General features: G+C 45.3%; 1 protein-coding gene across 2 annotated transcripts in view; it reads left to right on the top strand.

Moving 5' to 3' along the window:
* RANBP17 (RAN binding protein 17) overlaps positions 1–22,322 on the top strand; it is a 548,236-nt gene that overhangs the window by 372,058 nt on the left and 153,856 nt on the right. For both annotated transcript variants that reach the window (XM_033927588.1, XM_033927589.1), the window contains one exon: positions 16,613–16,701. In XM_033927588.1, coding sequence (XP_033783479.1) covers positions 16,613–16,701 — 89 coding nt within the window. The remainder of the gene's footprint in view (positions 1–16,612; positions 16,702–22,322) is intronic.

The following is a 22,322-nucleotide window of genomic DNA, read 5'->3' on the forward strand; positions in this document are numbered from 1 at the left end:
TAGCTATTTGCATCATAGAACCAGTTCCCAAAGAATAATTGGGCTCAGGCAGATACTCTTTATACTTCATAGTGCCAAAGAAAGGCACAGAATATTGGAGTCCTTTCTGGATTTGAAGTCTGTAAACAAGTACTTACAGGTCTCCCACTTTCATAAAAACATGATGGCAGATAAAGACCAATGGCCCAATCAATCTGCCCATCCACAGTAACCATTATCTTTTCCTCTCTCTAAGAGATCCCACATGCCTATCCCATGATTTCTTGAATTCACACAGTCTTTGCCTCCACCACCTTTTCCGGGAGACTGTTCCACGCGTCTACCACTCTTTCTGTAAAAAAGTATTTTCTTAGATTATTCCTTAGCCTATCACCTCTTAACTTCATCTTATGCCCTCTCATTCCAGAGCTTTCTTTGAAATGAAAGAGACTTGACTCATGTGCATGTACGACACGTAGGTATTTCAATGTCTCTATTATATCTCCCCTTTCCCGCCTTTCCTCCAAAGTATACATATTGAGATCTTTAAGTCTGTCACCATATGCCTTATGACAAAGACCACACACCATGTTAATAGCTTTCCTCTGGAACATAAGAATTTGCCTCCGCTGGGTCAGACCAGAGGTACATCGCGCCCAGTAGTCCGTTCCCGCAGCGGCCCATCAGGTCCATGACATGTAAGTGATCTTTTATATCCTTCAATCCCTTTTATCCTTCCTTATCTATATCCTTCTAACTGTACCCTTTCTTTATCCTATATCTTCCCTATCTATATCCTTCGATAACTTTTTCTTTCAAGAATTTATCCAATTTCTCTTTGAAACCCTGTAAAGTTCTCTGTCCTATCACACCCTCCGGAAGCGCATTCACAGATCACTCATACCAACAAACCAGAAAGTTCCTTGGTCAGATCATTTTCTTGGGGACTTCTGTCTTCTGATTTGTATGTGTCCTTTTAATGATGATGAGCAGCAGAAACAAACTATAATCACCAGGAAAAAAAAATCAATTCAGAGCTTTTTTTGGTCTAATTTACTAAAAATATTACCATGTATTTCTGCTTATACATTATCAGAAACATTTGGAAAGAATGTATGGGATTATCTGAAAGTACTTTTGAAACTTTATCCCTCTTTAACAACTAAATTGATGAGCTATGCATGGAAAGCATCCTGGTATTCAGCTTATCATCGAGAGTTAAAACCGGGATGTAGAAAATTGGAATGTAAATGGAAAAAAACTAACTTAGATTCAGATAAGAGGATCTGGAGAGCTGACATCAAGAAATATAATTTAGAGATCAGGACCGCAAGAAAAAATTATTATGGCATTAAAATAGCTAGATCAAACAATCAAAGTAGCGCCCTTTTCAAACTCTGGTGCTCATTGATTTCAGTAAAAACAAGACCGAAACAAAATTGCATTCTAACAGCCGAGGAGTTAGCAGAATTCTTTAACAGTAAAATTACACTTATTAGGGATATTTCTCTTGCCATTAACCCTGATGACTTTTCTTTAGGTTCTAATGGGTTAACAGTAACTTTTATGGATCGTTTTTAGAATGTTTTCGACCCAGTCTCAGAATCTCAAGTTTTAGGATTGTGTGAAAAATTGAAAAGATGCAGTTGCAATTTGGATCCTTTTCCTTCTTATCTTTACGGGGATATTCCCCCACAGGCTATCACTTGGTTGACCTCATTATTAAATCATTTTCTCAGTAATGGTCATTTTCATTGAGTATGGGCAATATAATTCTAACGCTTTTATTGAAAAGTGCTGATTTGGACCTTTCGGTGCCCTCTCATTATCGCCCAATTGCGAAAATACCTTTAATGACAAAAATGATATAATCAATTATTTCTAGTCAACTCTCCAATTATTTAGAGAAATTTTCTATCTTATTGTCATTTCAATATGGGTTCAGACCAAATTTCAGCACAGAAACTCTTTTATTGTCATTAATTTCAAAGATCCAAAATTTACAGATGCAAAATAAATGTGCAGTGCTGTTGCAATTTTATTGCGTTTGAAGTAGTCCCATGACATCTTAATTCTTATGCTATCTGATATAGGCTTAAACCATGTGGTTTTGGATTGGTTTAGCAAATTCCTTCCACTGCGATCCTGTGAGGGTGAGGTTTCATCTTCATGGAAACCTAACTGTAGGGTGCCGCAAGGTTTCCTCTTTGTTGCCAATTTTGTTTAACATTTACATGACCTCATTGAAAAATTTTTGTCTTACTTCAGCAGAGACTATATTTACTTATGTGGATGACTTTTTCATTCTATTGGAGATCAGTCCTGATCTTAGCAATTTGGCCTTGGGCATAGATTGTTGTATTTCCAAATTGCAGGTGTGGGCAATGTCCATTCAAATGAAATTGAATACATCAAAAACCAAACTTCTCTGGATCAGGCCTAGATTAGAAAACCTCCCTGTCGCTGTTACATTACATATAGACTTCTCCTCCAGAATCCTGGGTATTATTTTGGACTCGTCACTTACATTTCATGATCAGATAAACTCTTTGGCAAAGAAGTGCTAAGTTAGATCATTATTCCATCAAGAACATTACGCATTGTTGGTACAGTCTATTTATTGTACTTGCCCAACTGGTTTATTGCAATTCTGTTTACTTGGGTATTAAACAGGGTAGTCTAGATCGGCTACAGTTGATGCAAAATACAGCAGCTAAACTTAATTTTGGAAAAAGAAAGTGTGACCATGTCTCTCCTTTGCTGAGAAAGCTTCACTGGCTCCCAGTTTGTTTTAGGATACAGTTTAAGTGTGCAAGCGTTATTTTTAAATTCCTGTATGGAATATTTGATTCTCTAGTTCCCTTATATTGGAATACCACTAGAACTTGTTATTCGAGGAGCACACAGATATATAAATTATCATTTCCCTCTTCGAAAGGACTTAAATCCATTGGGAAGCTTAGTAAATCTATGACGTTCAAGCTGGTAGAAATTTGGAATAAACTTCCTGATTCTGTAAGATTGATAGGTCAGCTACAACAATTTTGAAAAGATCTAAAGACTTGGTTGTTCACGCAATACCTTAGAGGCTCACCTATTTGAAGTTAATATTAATAGCATATTTTATCTTTCTAGTTTTCTTTTAGATTATATTCTGTTATATATTCTGATCTAAATTACTTTTGGACCTTCTCTCTGATGTCAGACTTGACATCAGGGGTAAGGCATCTGGACCGGTGGCGTGTAACCACAGCATCCGCCTGGCCTTTCCCTTCCTCTACTTATGGCGGCAGCGAGTGACCAGTAGCAGCAGCAGTGGGCGAGGGACGGGTGGCAGTCTAAATAAGGTAATTGGCGGAGGGGGGGAGTTGGGTATTCGCTCCCTAGGAATTGGAATTGGGGAAAGAAATGTGTCTTATGGAGTGAAAAATACGGTAGTTTACCAAATTGAAGGATGTGGTTAAATCCAAAGAACAGCATGAATGATGATTGGGTGTGAATCCATTTTTCCTCCATGAAACTTTCTTTCCCAGTTTTGCTTATGTACTTGAGAGTTATCTGTGAATTTTCATCTCCTAACTGGAGTACCTCTGCCTTGGGTCTGAATATTTGGCACCTTAAGGTTTGCAGTTTAAGTCTCTTGTATAGTGTTGAATGGAAAAGAGGATGTTGTTCCTCATCTTATATGACTATTTCAGACTCCAGTCTGCTGAAATGCCTTTCTGAATGGCAAAAAACTGAGTGTTTCTGTCCTAAATTAAGGAGACAGAGTTTCCTATTCATGGAAAAAAATTATTTAATTCATTATTTAATTTGTTTTCTATCCCATTTTCCCCAAAAAGCCCAGAACCGGTTTTGTTTCTTCCTGGAATTTATAGCATGTCTCAGCTGTTGCCTTTTGTACAAAACTTGACACTTATCTTATTATCTATTGGGTGTAAACTAAATACTATGCAAAACATTCATATAACTTTACATTTTCGTTTTTCATGTCAATCAGCTTCGTATGAACTGTTTAATGTGCTACATTAATGAAAATATTGACTTCTTCTATTATAATAACTGTTTGGAAGAGAGATTATGTAACTTAGTAATGATGGCAGATAAAGACTCGAGTGGTCCATCCAATCTGCCCAACCATACATGCTTCATAAATTAATTTAGTTTAAATGGTCTTTTTTCTTACATATTTCTGGGCCAGAAACCCAGAGCCCTGCCCAGTAGTTTGCTTAGGTTCCATCTACTGGAGTCTTCATCAAAGCTCACTCCAGCCCATCTTAACCATCCCAGCCATCGAAACCCTCCCCAGCCCATCCTCAACTGAATGTCCATATATGGGACACAGGCCATGCAAGACTGCCCAGTACTGGCCTTAGTTCTTTCTATGTATACCTATTATTTTCAGATTAGAGATCCTCTGTGTTCATCCGATGCTTGTTGGAACTCTGTCACCGTTTTCTTCTCCACCACCTGCCTCGGGAGCACATTCCACGCATCAACCACCCTCTCCGTAAAGAAGAATTTCCTAACATTACTCTTGAATCTACCACCCCTCAACCTCAAATTATAACCTCTGATTTTACCATTTTTCCTTTCTCTGGAATAGATTTTGTTCTATGTTAATACCTTTGAAGTATTTGAACGTATGAATTATATCTCCCCTGTCCCTTCTTTCCTCTAGGGCAGTGGTCAGCAAGCCGCGTCTCTTTAGCTATTTGAGTGCAGTTCGCGGCTCAGCTAGCTAGAGCAGGGGTGCCCAACCTGCTTCCTCGTAAAGAGGATGCTGAAGCGCCGGACCGACCAACCTTCACCACTGGAGAGGAAGTTCTGGGCCAGCCAATCGCTGCCTGGCTGGCCCAGAACTTCCTCTCCAATGTTAGAATTGACGTCGGGTGGGGAAGGTTAGTCAGCCCGGCACTTCAGTGTCCTATGTATGTAGAAGGGAAGCAGGGAGAGCTCAGAACTCGGCGGCGGCCTGTTCCCCTATGGCGGCAGTGGCAGCCCATTCCGATGGCAGTGGTGGCCTGTTCCCCAGGTGGCAGTGGCGGCTGTTCCACAATGGCGGTGGCTTGGGGGAGTGCAGGGAGAAAGGAAGAAAGAAAAGGGGGGGCAGGGAGACAGAAAGACAGGGAGACAGACAGAAAGGGGGCACGGAGAGAGAGAGAAAGAAGGGTGAAGGTGAAAGAAAGAAAAAGTTGGGGGAGGGAATGAGGTCTGGAGGAGAGGAAGCATACAGGAGGCTGAAAGAAGGGAGAAATATTAGATGCACGGTCAGAATAAAGTGCAACCAGAGACTTATGAAATTACCAGACAACAAAAGTAGGAAAAATTATTTTATTTTCAATTTAGTGATCAAAATGTGTCCATTTTGAAGATTTATATCTGCTGTCTATATTTTGCACTATGGCCCCTTTTTACTAAACCGCAATAGCGGTTTTTAGTGCAGGGAGCCTATGAGCATCAAGAGCAGTGCAGGACATTCAGCGCAGCTCCCTGTGCTAAAAACCGCTATCGCTGTTTAGTAAAAAGGGAGGGGGTATATTTGTCTGTTTTTGTACAGTTGTTACTGAGGTGACATTGCATAAAGTCATCTGCCTTGATCTCTTTGAAAACCCACGGAATATAAATGATAATTAACATTTTCTCTGTATACAATGTGCTTTGTGTTGTGTTTTTAAAAATTTTATTGTTGGTAGATCATTTTGACTTGGCCATGAAGGTAAGGGGGAGGGAGGGAGGGGAGCTGCTGAAAGACATCTAGTAATCCTTGCAGGCTTGACTGTGTAGGGAATTATTTTTGTAAAATCATGTTTTGTTATGTGACTGGCATTGTTTAGACTTGAATTTCTATGAATGAATAGAATGAAAATGATATAAAATTGCTTGCCTGTTTTTATGTACCTGTGCTGAAGGGAAGTGGAGAGAGAGTGAACTTATAAATTGACAATTGTACATAATATTGTTTCTTTTTATACTTTAATAAGTTCAGTATAAAACTATTTGAGGCTTGTGTGGATGGGATCAGATGGTTTGCGGAGACGGGGACAAATTTTTTCCCCATGTCATTCTCTAGGCTCTGCCACGAATTGATTTTGACTACGTGCGAGCAAGCAGGGTGTCAGTCGGGTTGATGTAGCCATCATAGCGCAAGCGGGCGCTGGGTATGGCTCTCAAAAGAAATCTTAATCGTTGTTACTGCTGGTCTTTGGCTCTTTTGACTAATGAGTTTGCCTACCACTGCTCTAGGGTATACATATTCAGGGCTTCCAGTCTCTCCTCATACGTCTTCTGGCACAAACCTCCTACCTTTTTTGTCGCCTTCCTCTGGACCGCTTCAACTCTTTTTATGTCCTTCACCAGATACAGTCTCCAAAATTGAACATAATACTCTTAAGTGGGGCCTCACCATTGACCTGTACAGGGGCATCAACACCTTCTTTCTTCTACTGATCACGCCTCTCTCTATACAGCCCAGCATCCTTCTGGCAACAGCTATTGCCTTGTCACACTGTTTCTTCACCTTTAGATCTTCAGACACTATCACCCCAAGGTCCCTCTCCCCATCCATGCATATCAGCCTCTCACCTCCCAACACATACGGCTCCTTCTGATCCCCAAATGCACTATGCACTTCTTTGCATTGAACATAAGAATTGCCGCTGCTGGGTCAGACCAGTGGTCCATCGTGACCAGCAGTCTGCTCACGCAGCAGCCTTTTGATCGACAGATTGGCTATTAGTTGAAGCAGTTCAGCTATAGCCCCTTTCAGTTCCTTGATTTTAGTTGCCAGATATTAGAGCATTCTTCTAACTTTTGCAGATCCTTTTTCAAGTTTTCCACTCCCTCCTCGGTGTCTACTCTGTTACAAATCGTGGTATCATCCACAAAAAGGCAAACTTTTCCTTTTTACCCTTCGGCTATGTCACTCACAAACATATTGAACAGGATCGACCTCAGCACCGATCCCTGAGGGAATCCACTACTCACCCTTCCCTCTTCTGAGCAAATTCCATTCACCACCACCCTCTGGTGTTTGGCCGTCAACCAGTTTCTAATCCATTTCACCACTTTGGGTCCTAACTTCAGCCTGTCAAGTTTGTTGAAGAGCCTTCTATGAGGAACTGTGTCAAAGGCTTTGCTGAAATCTAAGTAAATTACGTCTGGCATATGCCCTTGATCCAATTCTCCAGTCACCCAATCAAAGAATTCAATCAGATTGGTCTGGCATGTTTTACCTTTCATCCTTTCTTTCAGCAATGTTTCCATTATTTTTCCAATAACCAAAGTGAGGCTTACCGGCCTGTAGTTTCCCTCTTCATCTCTGCGACCACTTTTTTGAATAGGGACCACATCCACTCTTCTCTAATCCCCAGGAACCATTCCCATCTCCAAAGAGTTGTTGAACAAATCTTTAATAGGACCCGCCAGAACCTCTCTGAGCTCCCTCAATATCCTGGGATGGATCCCATCCGGTCCCATTGCTTTGTGTACCTTCAATTTTTCAAATTGATCATAAACACTTTCTTCCGTGAACAACACGGTATCTACTTCATTCTCGTGTGTAACTTTGTCAGACAGTCTCGGTCCTTCTCCAAGATCTTCTTCCGTGAACACAGAAGTATTTGTTTAACATGTTTGCTTTTTCCTCATCACTCTCCACATATCAATACATATCATTTTTTAGTTTAACAATTCCCTTTTTCATCTTCTTCTTCCTCATCACTCTCCACATATCGATACATATCATCTTTTAGTCTAACAATTCCCTTTTTCATCTTCTTCTTTTTCCTTTCACTAATATATTTGAAAAAAATTTTATCTCCCTTTTTTACATTCCTAGCCATTTGCTCTTCCGCTTGCACTTTCGCCAGATGTATCTCTCTCTTTGCTTCTTTCAGCTTCACCCAGTAGTCCTTTCTGTACTCATCTTCTTGGGTATTTTTATATTTTATGAATGCCAGCTCTTTTGCCTTTATTTTCTCCGCAACAAGTTTAGAGAACCATTTCGGTTTCCTTTTTCTCTTGTTTTTATTTATTTTCCTCACACAATGGTCAGTAGCCTTTTTATTGCTCCTTTCAGCTTAGACCACTGTTTTTCCACTTCCTTTATGCCGTCCAATCCTAACAGCTCTTTCTTCAGGTACGCTCTCATTTTACTAAAGTCCGTACGTGTGAAATTTAGGACTTTGAGTTTTGTGTGTCCGCCTTCCACTTTAGCTGTTATATCAAACCAAACCATTTGATGATAGCTATTTTCCAGGTGGGCACCCACTCGAACATTAGAGATACTCTCTCCATTTGTGAGGACCAGATCTAGTATCGTCTTTTCCCTCTTGGGTTCCGTCACCATTTGTCTGAGCAGAGCCTCTTGAAAGGTATCCACAGTCTCCCTACTTCTTTCCGATTTATTCTGACTTAAAGTCTTCTATGTGTTAATGAGACAAGTAATTAGAATTTGTCATTTTTTAAGCTGATATTGATCTTATCCTGTGAGCCTACAAGGTAAAGGTGAAAAGTACTTCAACTGATTTGTGTATTTTCATTACATTCAAACACTCTTTTGATGTAATCTTGTCTAGATTGATAGCAACTAGCTTGCTAGAGTTATTTTTTAATGGAGTTCTAGAGATATATCCCCTAAACCAGCAAGTTCTTAACAACCCTGGAAAGTGACTGCTTGATTACACTTTAATGGTATTTGCAAATAAAATCACAAGTAATTAAGGGGAAATCTCCAGGCTTTTGAGCAAGTTTGATGCATGATAACTGCCTGGTTCAGCTTCAGCCAGAGTTTAGGCAACAGCAACTGAGATCAATAGCAACGTAATGATAGTGGCAGAATTAAGTGAGTAACCTGAGAACAGTGCCTGCAGAAGGCATGCAGCTGCCACCAGGCCAGGCCATGCAGTGCTCTCTCCTCCCTGCTCCTGTTCTCAATGTTCATCAAAAGACGCCCTGCAGGAAAATGGAGTTAGATGCTCTTTATTGCTGATCGTGTCTCTTGCCACATTTATCAGGGAAATTGGATTAGCAGTTGGCAGCTGCAGGTAGACAAGGTTCTGTAGTGATTAAATATGCAGCTTGGCTGCATTTGTTGTGACAGACCTTTAGTAAATTCTACTGTAAGCACCATCTGTCTGATTTGTATAAGCTAGTTGGTGCTTTTAAGCTAGCACTGAAGAACTCAATCTAATGCTTTATCCCAGGACAAGCAGGCATGATATTCTCACATGTGGGTGACGTCATCTACGGAGCCCCGGCGCGGACAGCTTTTCAAGCAAACTTGCTAGAAGTTTCAAGTTTGCACACTGCACCACGCATGTGCGTGCCTTCTGCCCACTAGAGGGCGCATCCCACCTCGTGGTCCTCAGTTCAAATTTTTCCGCGGAGCAAGAAAGCCCTGTGGATCTGAGCTCCAGTGTTTTTGCCTTCTAGCTGCCGCGTTTAGTTTGTTTATTGATCGGATTAATCGCGGTGCTGCTTTATTTTTCGTCCGTCTTACAAAAAAAAAAAAAAAAAAAAAAAAAAAAAAATAATAATTGTTTTTCGTTGGGCTCCGGGGGCTCCCGGAAGCCTGAGCCGGGGAACGTCGGTCGTTCCCGGCCTTCTTCTTTTTCTCGTCGATGTCCCGTCCTGTTACGGGATTCAAGAAATGCAGCCGGTGTGAGAGACTACTCTCCATCACCGACCCTCACCGGTGGTGCATTGTCTGTCTTGGGCCCGAACATCCAACAGCCTCGTGTGATCGCTGTGCTACCTTCCAGAACAGGGCCCTCCGTCGCCGTAAGGCCAGAATGGCGGAATTGTTCGCCGTCGACGCGCCGCCCAAGGCCTCGACGTCGGCCCCGGCTTCGGCCCCGGCCTTGACCTCGGCCTCGGCGTCCTCGGGGGCCTCGGCGTCGCCTCGGCCCTCATCTTCGAAGCCGTCGTCATCGAAGCCAGCTTCGGGTAAGTCCTCTGTTCCATCCCCTTCAGCAAAGAAGCCATCCTCGAGTCAGGCCAAAGCGGGTGGGTCGACCCCGGCCCCGCATCGGACCTCGACTCCGCACACCCCGAGGGAATACTCGAGACCGAGGTCGCCCTCCAGGGAGTGTGCCCCGGACTCGGAACTCCCCACCTTCGTGGGGATTCCGGCCTTCCAGGATCTCCTTCGAGCCTTGATCTCATCGGAGCTGTCGGGAGCCCTGGAAGTGCTGCAGCGTGCTGCGGGTCCGGCGACGTCGACCTCGGCCGGGGCGCCCTCGGCCTCGGAGGCCCCGGTCTCGGCTCCCTCGACCTCGGGAGCCCCGGCCTCGGCGACCTCGGTCTCGGGTATTGCGGCCCCGTCCACCTCGGTCTCGGCCCCGCCCCGGACCTCGACCTCGGGGGAGCCTCCTGAGCGCAGTGTCCGCCCAAAAGAAAAGTTCCGCAGAGTGCGCCGACTTTCCTCCTCGGCTTCGGGATCTTCCCCGGACGCCTCGCCCTCGAGGCGACCTCGGACGAGGCGCCGATCGAGGAAGCCTAAGCGACCCCGGGGCTCGCCTCGGCGCGATCGTTCCTCGTCGTTCGGGGGCGAGGCGCTGCAGGTGTCGGAGTTGCGCCTCGATAATCCGAGGCTCCTCCGCTCACCTCGGGGAAAGTCTTCCCGCGCCGCCTCGCCGAGGAAACGGGAGAGGACCCCACGGACCCCGGGATCCTCCCCCAGGGACTCCCCTAGGAGGATGATTTCACCCTCCCCCTCGAGGGCCGTGGAGAGAGGATCCTGGGATTCAGGATCGGTTAGGAATCCTCAGTATTCCCATGAGGCCTCCCCCCGCTCCTCGGTGGGACGGTCGAGAACCCCGTCCCCCCAGGCTAGGCCGTCCTCCTTCTCATCTTTTGTCCAGGACATGGCCCAAGCCCTGGGGATTGACCTGATGGTAGGTTCCAAATATTCCAAGGAATTTCTAGAGGAACAGGACCTTCCCACTCCCCCTAGAGAGGTACCTAGACTCCCTCTCAACAGTGTCCTCCTGCAGACCTGGCTGAAGAACTTGTCGAGCCCTCTTACAGGCACGTCTGTCCCGTCAAAAATGGAATCAAAGTATAGGACGATTCCCCCGAAAGGGTTTGATAAGGCGCAGCTCTCCCACCAGTCCCTCCTGGTGGAATCTGCCCTTAAAAAATCACAGCCCTCACGGGTTTCTGCGGCGGTTCCACCCGGCAGGGAGGGGCGGACCCTGGACAAGTTTGGCCGTCGCCTCTATTCAAACACTCTGATGGCCACCAGAGTTCTAAATTACTCCTTCACCTTTTCCTCCTACTTGCGTGGGATGGTGAAGGACCTTCCTCAATATCGGAACTCGTTACCGGACTCCAAAAGAGCAGGATTCGATAAGTTTATGTCCAACCTGTCTCAATTGCGGTTGTACCTTTTCCATTCAGTGTACGACACCTTTGAGCTGGTTTCGAGGGTGTCGGCCCTCGCAGTGGCCATGCGCCGCTTGGCCTGGCTTCGCACCCTCGACATGGACCCAAACCTGCAGGAACGTCTTGCAGACCTGCCCTGTGTGGGGTCCGAGTTATTTGACGAGTCTTTGGAGGCGGCGACCAAACGGTTGTCGGAACAGGAACGCTCTTTAGCATCCCTGGTCCGCCCCAAACCTAGGCCCCCGCCACAGAAACCTTTCCGGCCTCCGCCGCGCCGGTACCCCCAGAAGTCGACCCCGTCCTTCTCAAGACCGCCTCCGAGACGTTCGTCTCAACGAGGCAGAGGGGGACAAACCCAAGCCCCGGCGCAGGGCCCTTCTAAGCCCGCGCCTTCCTTTTGACGGGCTGAGCGGACGGGGCGGGTTCCCCTCCGCACCTTCACCAGAACCCCTTCCTATCGGGGGGCGTCTTCGGTCCTTCCGGAAGGCATGGACCGCGATTACCTCAGACGCTTGGGTGCTCCGGATCGTCTCCGAAGGCTACTCGCTCAATTTTGTGTCCTCACCACCGGACAGTCCCCCAAGTTTAGCCTGGTGCAACCGGTCGCAACTACCGACCCTTCTGACCGAAGCCAAAGCTCTCCTGAAGCTTCGGGCGGTCGAGCCGGTCCCCAAGGACCAGTGGGGGACGGGATTTTACTCCCGTTACTTTTTGGTCCCAAAAAAGACCGGGGACATGCGCCCCATACTCGACCTCAGGAAGCTCAACAAATGCCTGGCCAGGGAGAAATTTCGAATGCTATCTCTCCCGGTCTTGTATCCTCTCTTGGAGGAAGGGGACTGGATGTGCTCCCTCGACTTGAAGGAAGCATATACCCATGTCCCGGTGCACCCCACCTGCCGAAAATTCTTACGATTCCAGGTGGGAGACCTACACCTCCAGTACAGAGTCCTGCCCTTCGGCCTGGCCGCGTCCCCACGAGTATTCACGAAGTGCATGGTAGTAGTGGCGGCAGCCCTGAGGTCTCGCGGGCTCCACGTGTTCCCTTACCTGGACGACTGGCTCATCAAAGCCCCGACCAGGGAGGAGGTTATCTCAGCGACCCGACAGTCTATTGCCTTCCTGCAAACCCTCGGATTCGAGATAAACTTTCCAAAGTCTCAGTTGAGGCCGGCTCAGTCTCTTCAATTCATAGGTGCGGTGCTGGACACGGTGCGCCTGCGCTCCTACCTTCCGACCCAACGGTTGGAAGTCTTGGTACGGATGAGCCGCCAGGTCTCTCAACTACCAAGGGTGTCGGCCAAGCGCATGATGATGCTGCTCGGCCATATGGCCTCGACGGTACACGTCACGCCATTTGCGAGGCTGCATCTGAGGATCCCTCAGTATACACTCGCATCACAATGGCGCCAGGAGTGCGATCCGGAGTCGCGCCTCATTTCGGTGACTCCGCTTTTGCGGAAATCGCTAAGTTGGTGGACAGACTCTTCAAATCTGTCCACGGGACTAATGTTTCGCACTCCCCCATTTCGCAAGGTTCTGACCACGGACTCCTCGGACTACGCGTGGGGAGCCCACCTCGACGGTCTTCGCACACAGGGCCTGTGGTCGGCGGAGGACCGTCGCTGTCACATCAACGTGCTAGAGCTTCGGGCCATCTTCCTAGCACTTCGAGCCTTCGTTCACGTAGTACAGGACCAGGTGGTCCTCGTCCGCACGGACAACCAAGTAGCAATGTACTATGTGAACAAACAGGGGGGAACGGGGTCGTGGCCCCTCTGCTCCGAGGCCCTTCGCCTCTGGGAGTGGGCGGCCTCCCGGAACATCTTCCTCCGGGCGGTCTACATCCAGGGGGAACTGAATTGTCTGGCGGACAAACTCAGTCGACTCCTGCAACCCCACGAGTGGACTCTACACTCAGCAGTTCTGCACGAGGTCTTCGCTCGCTGGGGAACGCCACAGGTAGATCTGTTCGCCTCTCCGGAGGCACACAAACTACCACTATATTGTTCTCGGATGTACTCGCGGGATCGTCTGGAGGCGGATGCCTTCCTTCTCGATTGGGACGGGAAGTTCCTCTATGCATTCCCTCCTTTCCCTCTGATCATGCGAACGTTGGTACACCTCAGATCGTCCACGGCCACGATGATTCTCATAGCTCCTCGGTGGCCGCGTCAGAACTGGTTCTCCCTACTGCTCCAACTCAGCGCCAGGGAACCCCTTCTTCTGCCTGTCGGTCCTTCTCTGCTATCTCAGAATCAAGGATCCATGTTACATCCCAATCTGCAGTCATTGCACCTGACAGCTTGGTTTCTTGTTCCCTGACCCCTCCGGACCTGTCTCAATCAGTGAGGGAAGTGCTGGAAGCCTCCCGCAAGATCTCGACGAGGCTTTGCTATTCGCAGAAATGGACCAGGTTTTCCACCTGGTGCTCTTCTTTCCTCCTGGACCCGGTATCGGCCCCGGTACCCTCGGTTCTGGACTACTTATTCCATTTGTCGCGCTCTGGCCTGAAAACCACTTCGGTGCGTGTCCATCTTAGTGCGATTTCCGCCTTCCACCAACACCTGGATGGACGCCCTCTGTCTCTCCATCCCTTGGTGACACGCTTCATGAAAGGATTACTCAGGGTTTGTCCCCCGCTCAAACCTCCCCCAGTCGTATGGAATTTGAATGTGGTTTTAGCTCAACTGATGAAACCACCCTTTGAGCCACTCAACAAGTCCCTCTTGAAATTTCTGACTTGGAAGGTGGTGTTTCTGATTGCCCTCACCTCCGCTAGGCGGATTGGGGAACTACAAGCCTTGGTTGCGGACCCACCCTTCACCGTATTCCATCATGACAAGGTGGTCCTCCGCACCCATCCTAAGTTTGTCCCGAAGGTTGTTTCTGATTTCCACCTCAATCAGTCCATTGTCCTTCCTGTGTTCTTCCCTAAGCCCCACTCCCATCCTGGCGAGACGGCGCTTCACACGCTTGACTGTAAGAGGGCGTTGGCATTTTACCTTCAACGCACCAAGTCCCATCGGAAGGTCCCGCAATTATTCTTGTCCTTCGATCCCAATCGATTAGGGCACCCAGTTTCCAAGCGCACTCTGTCTAACTGGTTGGCGGCGTGCATCTCCCTTTGCTATACTCAGGCTGGCCTTCCTCCCCCGGGTCGAGTCACGGGGCACAAGGTCCGAGCAATGGCAGCTTCGATAGCCTTCCTCCGTTCCACCCCGATGGAAGACATATGTAAGGCTGCCACTTGGTCTTCGGTTCATACATTCACCTCTCACTACTGTCTGGACACTCTGTCCAGGAGTGACGGCCGGTTTGGCCAGTCAGTTTTACAAAATCTGTTTTCTTAAAATTGCCATCCTCCCACCTGCCCTTTTTGGTTTGGCTTGGAGGTCACCCACATGTGAGAATATCATGCCTGCTTGTCCTGGGATAAAGCACAGTTACTTACCGTAACAGGTGTTATCCAGGGACAGCAGGCATATATTCTCACAACCCGCCCACCTCCCCGGGGATGGCTTCTAAGCTAGTTATGGAACTGAGGACCACGAGGTGGGATGCGCCCTCTAGTGGGCAGAAGGCACGCACATGCGTGGTGCAGTGTGCAAACTTGAAACTTCTAGCAAGTTTGCTTGAAAAGCTGTCCGCGCCGGGGCTCCGTAGATGACGTCACCCACATGTGAGAATATATGCCTGCTGTCCCTGGATAACACCTGTTACGGTAAGTAACTGTGCTTTATTAGCAAGCAAATAATAAAAAGAAATAACTTCCATAAGAGATTGGTAGAAATGGGACTTGTAGAATTGGCATTTTTACTTTTTAGATGTCTGAAAAATATATAGGAAGATGATTTCAGATTCTTCCATTTATAAATGCTAAGGACAATCATGGTTTTTGCTTATAGCCTCACTACCCTGTGGGATGGCATTCTGTTAAATAGCAAAGAGAATAACGTAATTCTGCCAAATTCAGCTCAATCGGAGTCATTTTTGTCCAGATAATATAATAAGTCTTCTTTTTCCTTACTGAAATATTTTTTGCACTTAAAATCAAGCAGAAGGCTTACAGGTACTTTTTTTCCAGTCTGAGTTGATGCACCAGAGCAGTTAAATGACCTCTAGATTGTAATGTTATTTTAACCTTCAGGTGTGAGGAGGAGGATGGGAAAAAATAACCTCAACACAAGACTAGTGTGTTAGCAGGTGGCTTGGTCCTGAACATGTGTTGCAAGGCACCACTAGTAACCTTATTAGTTCTGGTGCTTTGCTGATGACATCACCCGTGCTAATAAGAATGAATTTCAAACCCCTTCCAAGGAAGGGGTGTGGTTAAATTGCAACCTACTATCTTTAGCTGGCTTCATAAAAACTCCATCATGTTCAATTATTTAAAATCCTTGATTTTCAGCATGCACACATTAAAAGTTTTTGTTCTAAGTGCCAAATGTTGCAAACAGCACTTTAACAGAATGATTTTGCCTTGATCCCTGTAGCAGTTCCTGAATAATTTATCACAGGTTATTGCCTTAATTCTGGAGAGGGATAGAGCAATAAAGGCAGATGAAAACACTCCACTTGAAACACCTTGGGGCCAGCTCATTCCTCTGACATGGCTCTTTTGTTGGAACTATTTAGAGGTTATTAAGACATGTCTCCAGAATTAAGAGTGTGCTGTAAGGAGGAAGACAGCCATCTTAATTCTAAAGACAAAGCACAATGACCCTTCACCTTGTTTTCCTTTGTTGTTATTATATAGGAGAATTATGAGGATAATATCTGCATTAGACTGACCAATCTAACAGCAATATTGATTTCCTAAGAAAAATTAAAGCAGTGAAAAATTGTGTATTTCTACTGAAGAGTATTTTCAAGCTAAAACATATGATTAGGATAAAATTTTCTGTTTCAAAACACCATATAAGGAAAATATAGGCAGACAGACAGGATTTAACATTTGCACATAAAATAAAGTACTGATTTATAAGGCAGACCATTTTTTATCAACTAGTAAATGTGATTCTTGTCTAAGTATTCGAAGCTCATTAACCACTGTGCTTACAAATGTTTTATTTATTACACATTTAGAGTATTTATAGCTTTCTGTGGATGCCTCTTTAAGTCAGAATTGTAAGCCAACAAATTAACCTAGTGATATGCCACTTGGTCATTATTGGCTGATTATTACTCCATCTGCTCAGTGCTAACGTGAAAATCAATTACTGTCTCTCTATCCTACTGACAGCGTATGTTGATCGGGCTGGCAAGAGATCTTCGAGGAATTGCTTTTGCATTGAATACAAAGACCAGCTACACCATGCTGTTCGACTGGATGTATCCTTATTATGCTATGACAATGTCAGTACTGTGCACAGAGGGGTAGCAGGTCTCCTGCATTAGTTTAATAGTGTGACACAGTGGGGAAGCGGAAACAAAGTTAAATGAACTAATGTGTAATCAGCTAGAAATGAAAGAACAATGCTTGCAATATACTTAACTGTGAGCATGGCATTTGAAAATACTCTGAGTGGTCACTTTCAGTTTCTACACTGCTTGCACACACAGATATGATGAGCACATACCCATAAAAGTAATGCTATAATAAATGTTCATAATTTATCTAATTAGACGAGTACGTAAAAGAACCAACAAAGATTAAAAGGTACTCTAACTGTTAACAAATACTGTAGTTCAAAAAGTGGTAGAGATCAGAAATTCCAAACTTTGTTTACATCAAATAACCATAAAACCAGTCTAAACCAGGTGGTATAACCAAAAGATCCAAGAAGCAGATCATTTAAATTCTATCCAGTATGTTTAAGTATATCTGCCTGCATCAGGAGCTCCTAAATGATTCTGTGAGGAGACTTGGGTGGCTGCATAGGCATTGGGAACACAAGTGGGAGTTCACCAGCATTGAGAAGGTCACCATCTCTCATGACATTGTTAGTCAGGCCCAAGACCAGTCTGCATCGGACCTGACACCAAGGATGCGTACAAGTTCAGTATCATCCTTGTCAGCACCGAAGGACTGGCACAAGATGTAGAAGTAGAAGGGACGCTGGGAAACAGCAATCACAATATGATCCACTTCGATCTGGACGCATGGGAAAAACATCGGTCCAAAACGACAGCCATGGCACTGAACTTCTGAAAAAGGAATTACGAAGGGATGAGACTCATGTTAGGGAAGAATGTTAAGAAGAGGATAAGCACTGTAAAAACACTAGAGCAAACTTGGTCCCTTTTTAAGGACACAGTCACCGAGGCGTAAAATCTATATATACCGCGTATCAACAAGGGATCCAAGAGGAAAAAGAACAAAGAACCAGCGTGGCTCACTGTAGAGGTGAAGGAAGCGATCAGAGACAAAAAAACTTCATTTAAGGAATGGAAAAGATCAAAAACGGACGAAAACTGGAACGAGCACAAACAACATCAATGCAGGTGCCATAAGGCGGTAAAAGGGACCGAAAGAGACTACGAGGAAAAAATAGTCAAGGAGGCGAAGAACTTCAAGCCGTTCTTTCGATATATTAAGGGGAAACGACCCGCGAAGGAAGCGGTGGGACCGTTGGATGACCATGGAATAAAGGGAGCGCTAAAGGAGGACAAAGCCATCGCCAACAAACTGAACACATTTTTTGCGTCTGTATTTACCGAAGAAGATTTACAACATATCGGAATCCATCAGGCTATATGCTGGAAACAAGACGGAATGCTGACAGGATTGACGGTCAGTCTAGAGGAGGTATGTGGGCAGATTGATAAATCCTCGGGACCGGAAGGCATCCATCAAGGAACTGAAAGGGACCATAGCTGAACTGCTTCAAGTAATAGCCAATCTGTCGATCAAATCGGGAAAGATCCTGGAAGACTGGAAGGTGGCGAATGTTACACTGATCTTCAAGAAAGGTTTGAGGGGAGATCCGGGAAACTACAGACTGGTGAGTCTGACCTCGGTACCAGGAAAGATGATTGTTGCTGATAAAGGACCGCATCAGTGATCACCTTGACGGACACGGGCTGATGAGGACCAGTCAGCATGGTTTTAGCAAAGGCAGATCGTGTTTGATGAACTTGCTGCACTTCTTTGAGGGAGTAAACAGACAGATAGACAAGGGCGTTTGACAAGGTTCCACATAAATGACTATTTCGGGAAAATTGCAAGCCATGGACTCAAGGGTGAACTTCTCACATGGATTAAAAACTGGCTGAAGCATAGGAAACAGAGAGTGGGGATAAATGGACAATACTCAGACTGGAAGAGTGTCACCAGTGGGGTGCCGCAGGGCTCGGTGCTTAGATCCGTGCTCTTCAACATCTTTATAAACGATCTGGACTTTGGTACGACGAGTGAGGTGATTAAATTTGCAGACGATACGAAGTTATTCTGAGTAGTGAAGACACAGGGGAATTGTGAAGATCTGCAAGGGAACAAAATCAGGCTCGAGGAATGGGCATCGACACGGCAGATGAGGTTCAATGTGGATAAGTGTAAAGTGATGCATGTAGGTAACAAAAATCTCATGCACGAATACAGGATGTCCGGGGCGGTACTTGGAGAAACCTGCCAGGAACGAGACTTGGGAGTTCTGATCAACAAGTCGATAAAGCCATCCACACAATGTGCAGCGGCGGCGAAAAGGGCGAACAGAATGCTAGGAATGATAAAGAAGGGGATCACGAACAGATCAGAGAAGGTGGTTATGCTGCTGTATCGGGCCATAGTGCGCCCTCACCTGGAGTACTGTGTTCAGCACTGGTCGCCGTTCATGAAGGAGGATATGGTACTACTCGAAAGGGTCCAGAGAAGAGCGACTAAGATGGTTAAGGGGCTGGAGGAGTTGCTGTACAGTGAAAGATTAGAGAAACTGGGCCTTTTCTCCCTCTAACAGAGGATATTGAGAGAGGAAATGATCGAAACATTCAAGGTACTGAAGGGAAGAGACTTAGTAGATAAGGACAGGTTGTTCACCCTCTCCAAGGTAGTGAGAACATGAGGGTTCTCTGTAAAATTGAAAGGGGATAAATTCCGTACGAACATAAGGAAGTTCTTCTTCACCGAGAGTGTGGTGGAAAACTGGAACGCTCTTCCGAAGTCTGTCATAGGGGAAAACACCCTCCAGGGATTCAAAACAAAGTTAGACAAATTCCTGCTGAACCAGAATGTAGACAGGTAGGGCTAGTCTCAGGGCGCTGGTCTTTGACCTGGGGGCCGCAGTGTGAGTGAACTGCTGGGCACGATGGGCCACTGGTCTGACTCAGCAGCGGCAATTCCTATGCTGAGCGCTGGGGGAAGCCCAAGAAGCACGAGTATCATCCTCTTTGACTCATTGTGCCAGGAATGCCAAGACTTCAGGATCCCTGATACCCAAGAAGTACCACCATCAAAAGTATAGCTCCCCCTCTCTTGTGGGGGTACCAGTGTGCCAGACTCTGGGCAGCTAGGCTCCCATTCTGATTCAGCATTAACTCAGGTTGGCTTGGATCAGCTCCCTAGCTTTTGCGATGCCTATCTCCGATGAGTAGTATAGAGCCATTCTCAGAGAGATTCTACAACCCAGGCATTGAGGACACTTGTGCCAGAGGAGGCCTGGCCCCTGCTCCCCCCTGAGACTCCTTCTAAGCCTTTGGAGCAATCCTCAGTGTTGATGCCCTGAGAGGTACTGGTGTTGGCAACAGCTCATATAGTGCTGTCCTTGACACTGGGGAGGGGGTGGGAGGGAGAGAAATTACCTAACCCCTACTTATCCTGTTTGTCTGATTTGATCAGATTGTAAGCTCTGATGAGCAGAGATTGTCTCTTATATGTTTAATTTATAGCGCTATGTACATCTGGCAGCACTATAGAAATAAGTAGTAGTAGCTTCCCCAGAGTCTGATGGTAAAGTTGTACCTTGGTACTCTTTGGGGCATGGGCATCAACCCATTTAGCAGAGGCAAGCTGAGACCCTTTTAGTTCTGTTGGATTATGGAGAAAAGACCACTCATGGGATTTGGATGAGGGGACACATTCCTTCTCAGAGGAGAAGTCATATTCAGTCCCTTCTGAACCTTTACCACCTCAAGAGAGAAGAAAGTCTCTACCAGGACCTTGCATTCTCTCGACTCCCACCAACTATTGCAGCCCTCTCCTAAATTAGCTTATTGGGAATCTACTTGTCAATTGACTTTCTATTTTCTTGCTCTCTCACTATGTAATTCACTCCCCCCCTGATCTCTACTATAACCACTGTCTGGTACAGTTTAGATTCTTGGTTCACTTGGTTCCCCCCATCCTTTTTTACCTCTCTTCTCTCTTGTTTGAATGATCCCTTTCCTATCATTTATGACATTCTTTTCTTATACATATTATTTGTTTTTAATCATTTTTGTAACCTGCTTTGTACATGAGACAACTCCTGTGGTGTTTCACAGCGAAACCCCTCTTTCGCCATTGTTCAATATGTATCTAGCATCTTTGGGGGACAAGATTGGCAAATCTAGGAATTGAACTATACTGTATAGTTATGTTAATGATAGAATCATAATTCCTTTAACCTCTCAATTATCTGTAGTCACTCAGTTCATATCTTCAGTGATTCTAATAGTTGATAACTAGATGAGTGATTTCAAATTGAAGTTAAATCCAAATAAGACTAAACTTTTTCTGGCTTCTCCACATAATTGTGAAGAAAATAGTGGGATCTTAAGTACGATTACTTATCGCATTCTATTCAGCATTAAAATATTAGGTGTCTTATTTGGACAGGAATTTTTCTATGATTATTCATTTGTGCTTTGGAAACTTAGACTGATTAGATCATATTTTGATGACAAATCGTTTAGACTATTGGTTCAATCTTTTGTCCTGAATACTCTGAACTATTGCAATATTGTGCATCTGGCAGTCAACCAAAAAAACCTGGCTTGACTTCGATTAATACAGAATACAGCGATTTGCCTGATTTTTAAATTTAAAAAAATTGGACTACATAACGCCTTATTACAAGGAGCTTGATTGGCTCCCCATGGAAGCTAGAGTGCAGTTTAAGTTCAGTTGCCTGTGTTACAAAGTAATATCTGGTATGGCTCCTGCCTATTTAGTTGATCAATTTATTTTTTTCCATCATAGATGTTATACTCGGATAGCTTCTCTTTTTGATTTTCCATCACCCAAAAGTTGCTGCTTTAAAAGATATCATAATTGACTACTCTCATTTCAAGCAGCTACTTGGGATACTGATTTTCATCAATTATTCTTTGAATCTACATCATATCAAAATTTTAGGAAACTATTAAAGACATATATTTAGGAAATTATTGAAAGATTGAAAATGTATTTCATTCTGTGTTGTAGCAATATTTTACTTTTGTTAAACTGCATAGATCTGAAGGGTAATGCAGTATACAAATGTTATAAGAACATAAGAATAGCCTTACTGGGTCAGACCAATGGTCCATCAAGCCCAGTAGCCCTTTCTCACGGTGACCAATCCAGGTCACTAGTACCTGACCAAGTTAGCTAGCTAAAGCAGTATATCAAACAATAATAAACATAAATATAAACAAACCTGGCTCTCTCTTTCATTAGTTTTGTCAGGGAGATGGCTTCAGAAGTGTACCCCATTTAATTTGGAAACTGAGGAAGGGCTTAGGGCTGAGATAGAAACATAGAAGGTGACGGCAGATAAGGGCCATAGCCCATCGGGTCTGCCCACTCTACTGACCCATCCCCAAGTCTACTATCCTAGGGATCCCACTCCTGGTGACAGGTTCCCTTGGCTTAACCCTCTAAGGGATCCCACATGGGCATCCCATTTGCTCTTAAATTCTTGCATGCTGTTTGCTTCGATCACCTGCACCGGGAGCTCGTTCCAAGGATCAACCACTCTCGGTGAAGAAATATTTCCTGGTGTCGCCATGAAATTTCCCGCCCCTGAGTTTGAGCGGATGCCCTCTTGTGGCTGAGG

This window comes from Geotrypetes seraphini, chromosome 18 (assembly GCF_902459505.1).
Source record: "Geotrypetes seraphini chromosome 18, aGeoSer1.1, whole genome shotgun sequence".
NCBI classification, from domain to species: Eukaryota; Metazoa; Chordata; class Amphibia; order Gymnophiona; family Dermophiidae; genus Geotrypetes; species Geotrypetes seraphini.